Below are 2723 nucleotides of genomic sequence, written 5' to 3'. Positions count from 1 at the left end.
ACATTAAAAGCGGTTTAAATTATACCTTCGAAAACATAGCGCCTGGGAAAACATTGGCTTGGCAAGTGTTCTTGTAGCAGCTATTGCTCTGATGCCTTGTAAAAGTAAATAGTTATTACCTGTTATAATGCAAAGAATACCCTTTCAAAAATTAGTTGGTTGAGCAATTAAGAATACACTTTTCCTGTAATTTTTGGACTGAAGCAATTTATTAAAGCTCAATTTAAATACAGGGATGATGCAACTTAAAATCCAGATGACCTTTCATAAACCTAAGCAGCTCGGATACATCAACATTTCTGGTTATATGTTGTTGGCAAATAAATGTTTTAAATACTTGGCACACAGTTTAAGTTAATCCATAAACAGAATTTTAGAAGCATTTAAAGTAACTGCACATAAGACCCATGACCTTAACACATGATAAATATTGTTGGCGTGGAAGGGTCATTTTAAAGAATAACAAATAAATAGCATGTCTTGTTTATACATCATTGCAAAGTGGAAAGAAACAAGGTGCACATAAATATTTCTTTTAAAAATGCGATACTTTCAGCCACACGGAGTAAGGGTTTTGATCAGTTATTTTTTGTCTTTTTTTTTAACTCTCTCGATTTTTTTTAAATCACTCTCACCAAACTTTGCGCATTTTCACAGGATCAAAGTTTAGAGACGATAAAAAATACAAAGTCTTCCATAGCAGTGGTCCAGTCTCTTTGTTTCTGCGAGTCACTTAAATAATAAGTTTACATTTCAAGTTTGTTTGCTTCCTGGCTCAGAATAATAATAATACTGCTAATAATAATTAATTAAAAAAAAAAAAAATCTATGTTCAAGTGCCCTCTCTGATTTGTCCCCGGCGACAGCCCCGGCTCCCAGCCCGGCCTGCTATTTCCCGGCCTCTCCTTTGTCCGGACGCGCAGCGAGCCCCCCCGGCGCCCCCCGGGCCGGGCCTGCCTTCCTCCCCACGGCTCCCCGGCCCCGCGCCCCCGCCCCGCCGCCGCTCGCCCGCTGGCTCCCGTCGCGGTCCCGTCTCGGCGGCACCCGAGCAGAAGAGCGAGGCGAGGCGAGTCCGGGCAGAGGGCGGCGGGGCCGGGCAGCGCTCAGTCCCTGCGCCGCCTCCGCGCCCCCCGGCCCGGCACCGGCACCGGACCGCCGGCGTTCGCCGCTCCCCGGGGCCGCGGCGGCGGCGGGGGGCGGCCACGGCGGCGGCGCTTAAGGCTTCTCCGTGCACTGTTTGCAGAGGCTGGAGGAGACGCTGTTGAAGATGGCACATTTCTCCGGGCAGGAGGTGGCGGGGGGCAGCCCGGCGCTGAAGGGGTAGCCGGCCGCCTGCTCGTAGGCGCCGAGGGCGGGGTGCAGCGCCGCCGCCGCTGCCGCCGCCGCCGCGGCGGAGCTGGGCAGGGAGGCGGCCGAGATGGCCTGGCCCTGGTTGAGATAAGCCACCAAGCGCCGCATCTCCTCCAGGGCCTGCGCCTGCATCAGGATGTAGTTCTTGGCCAGGAGGAGCGTGGCGATCTTGGAGAGCTTCCGCACCGAGGGACTGTGCGCGTAGGGGATGACCGCCCGCAGCTCGTCCAGCGCGTCGTTCAGGTCGTGCATCCGCCGCCGCTCCCGCGCGTTGATGTTGAGCCGCAGCGCCTTCTGCTCCTTGGACTTCTTGCTGCCGCCGTGCCCGTGGCTGTTGGAGCAGCTGCCCTCGGCCGCCTTCAGCCCCCCGCCCCCCCCTCCGCCGCCGCCCGCCGCCGGCGAGCCGACGCGCGGGTCCCCCCCGGCGCCGCGCAGCACCAGCTCGCAGCGCCCGTCGCTGTCGTCGTCGGGGCTCTGCTCGCCGCCGCTGCTCTCGGCCACCGAGCTGCGGCTGGCGCTCTCGCCGTACTTGACGCAGACGGAGCCCGGCGGCAGCGCCAGCGGGTCCCCGCCGACTCCGGGCTGCAGCAGCGCCTCGGGCTCCGACGCCTCGTAGCAGGCGAGCGGCGAGGGCTGGCGGTCGCGGGGGTGGGAGAGGTCGAGCCCCGGGGGCGAGCGGAAGGCGGACTCCATGCGCTTGGCCGAGGCGGCGAGGCTCTTGTGGAAGAGGTCCTCTTCTGCGGGCAGCCCCAGCGCCCGCTCCATCGGCGCCCCGCTCGCCTCCGCCTCCTCCGCCCCCCTCAGCTCCCGGCCCGCTCCTCCAAGGCTCCGCGCCGCGGCGGGCGGCTCCCCGGCGTCCCGCTGGCAGAAATCGTTTCCCGGCTCCCGCCGGGGCTGCGCCGTGCCCGGCGCCGCGGCTGCCCCTTCTCTGGCTCCGGCGGCGGCTCGGACTGCAGCTCCGGCGGCTCCGGCTGTGGCTCCGGCGCGGGCGGCGGCTCCGGCTCGGGCTGCGGCTCCGGCTGTGGCTCCGGTTGCGGCTGTGGCTCGCCCTCAGCAGGCGCCGCGCTGGGGCATTGTGCGCTGCCAGTGGAGCCGCTTCCACCGTTTATCTTGCTTGGATTCACCTTCAAGAGATTTCCGGACCCATCAACCAGCAGCCGCCGCAGACGGGGGAGTCTTTTACATCATTATCTCTGAGAGTAGGTTATTATGAAGAAGACTCGCCTGTTGGGACAGAGCTTTCTACCCAATCAGGTTAACGTTTTAATTAATAGGATTAAAACGGTAACAAACAATCCCAGGCGCTATCTGGCCCTGAGTCTGAATAGTTTCTTTTCCCAGGTCTGAAGACAGGCAGCAGCTAGAGCTTTATA

At 59.8% G+C, this 2723-nt stretch overlaps 1 protein-coding gene across 1 annotated transcript; it reads right to left on the bottom strand.

Moving 5' to 3' along the window:
* Positions 1-1193: 1193 nt before the first annotated feature.
* BHLHE22 (basic helix-loop-helix family member e22) lies at positions 1194-2308 on the bottom strand. Its single transcript, XM_033067719.2, has one exon. The coding sequence runs from the start codon at positions 2113-2115 to the stop codon at positions 1216-1218; it is 900 nt and encodes a 299-aa protein (XP_032923610.1). The 5' UTR covers positions 2116-2308; the 3' UTR covers positions 1194-1215.
* Between the last annotated feature and the right edge of the window lie 415 nt (positions 2309-2723).

This window comes from Catharus ustulatus, chromosome 1 (assembly GCF_009819885.2).
Source record: "Catharus ustulatus isolate bCatUst1 chromosome 1, bCatUst1.pri.v2, whole genome shotgun sequence".
Lineage (NCBI taxonomy): Eukaryota > Metazoa > Chordata > Aves > Passeriformes > Turdidae > Catharus > Catharus ustulatus.
The sequence above is the reverse complement of the archived record's forward strand: the minus strand, read 5'-3'. Positions and strand labels throughout refer to the sequence as shown.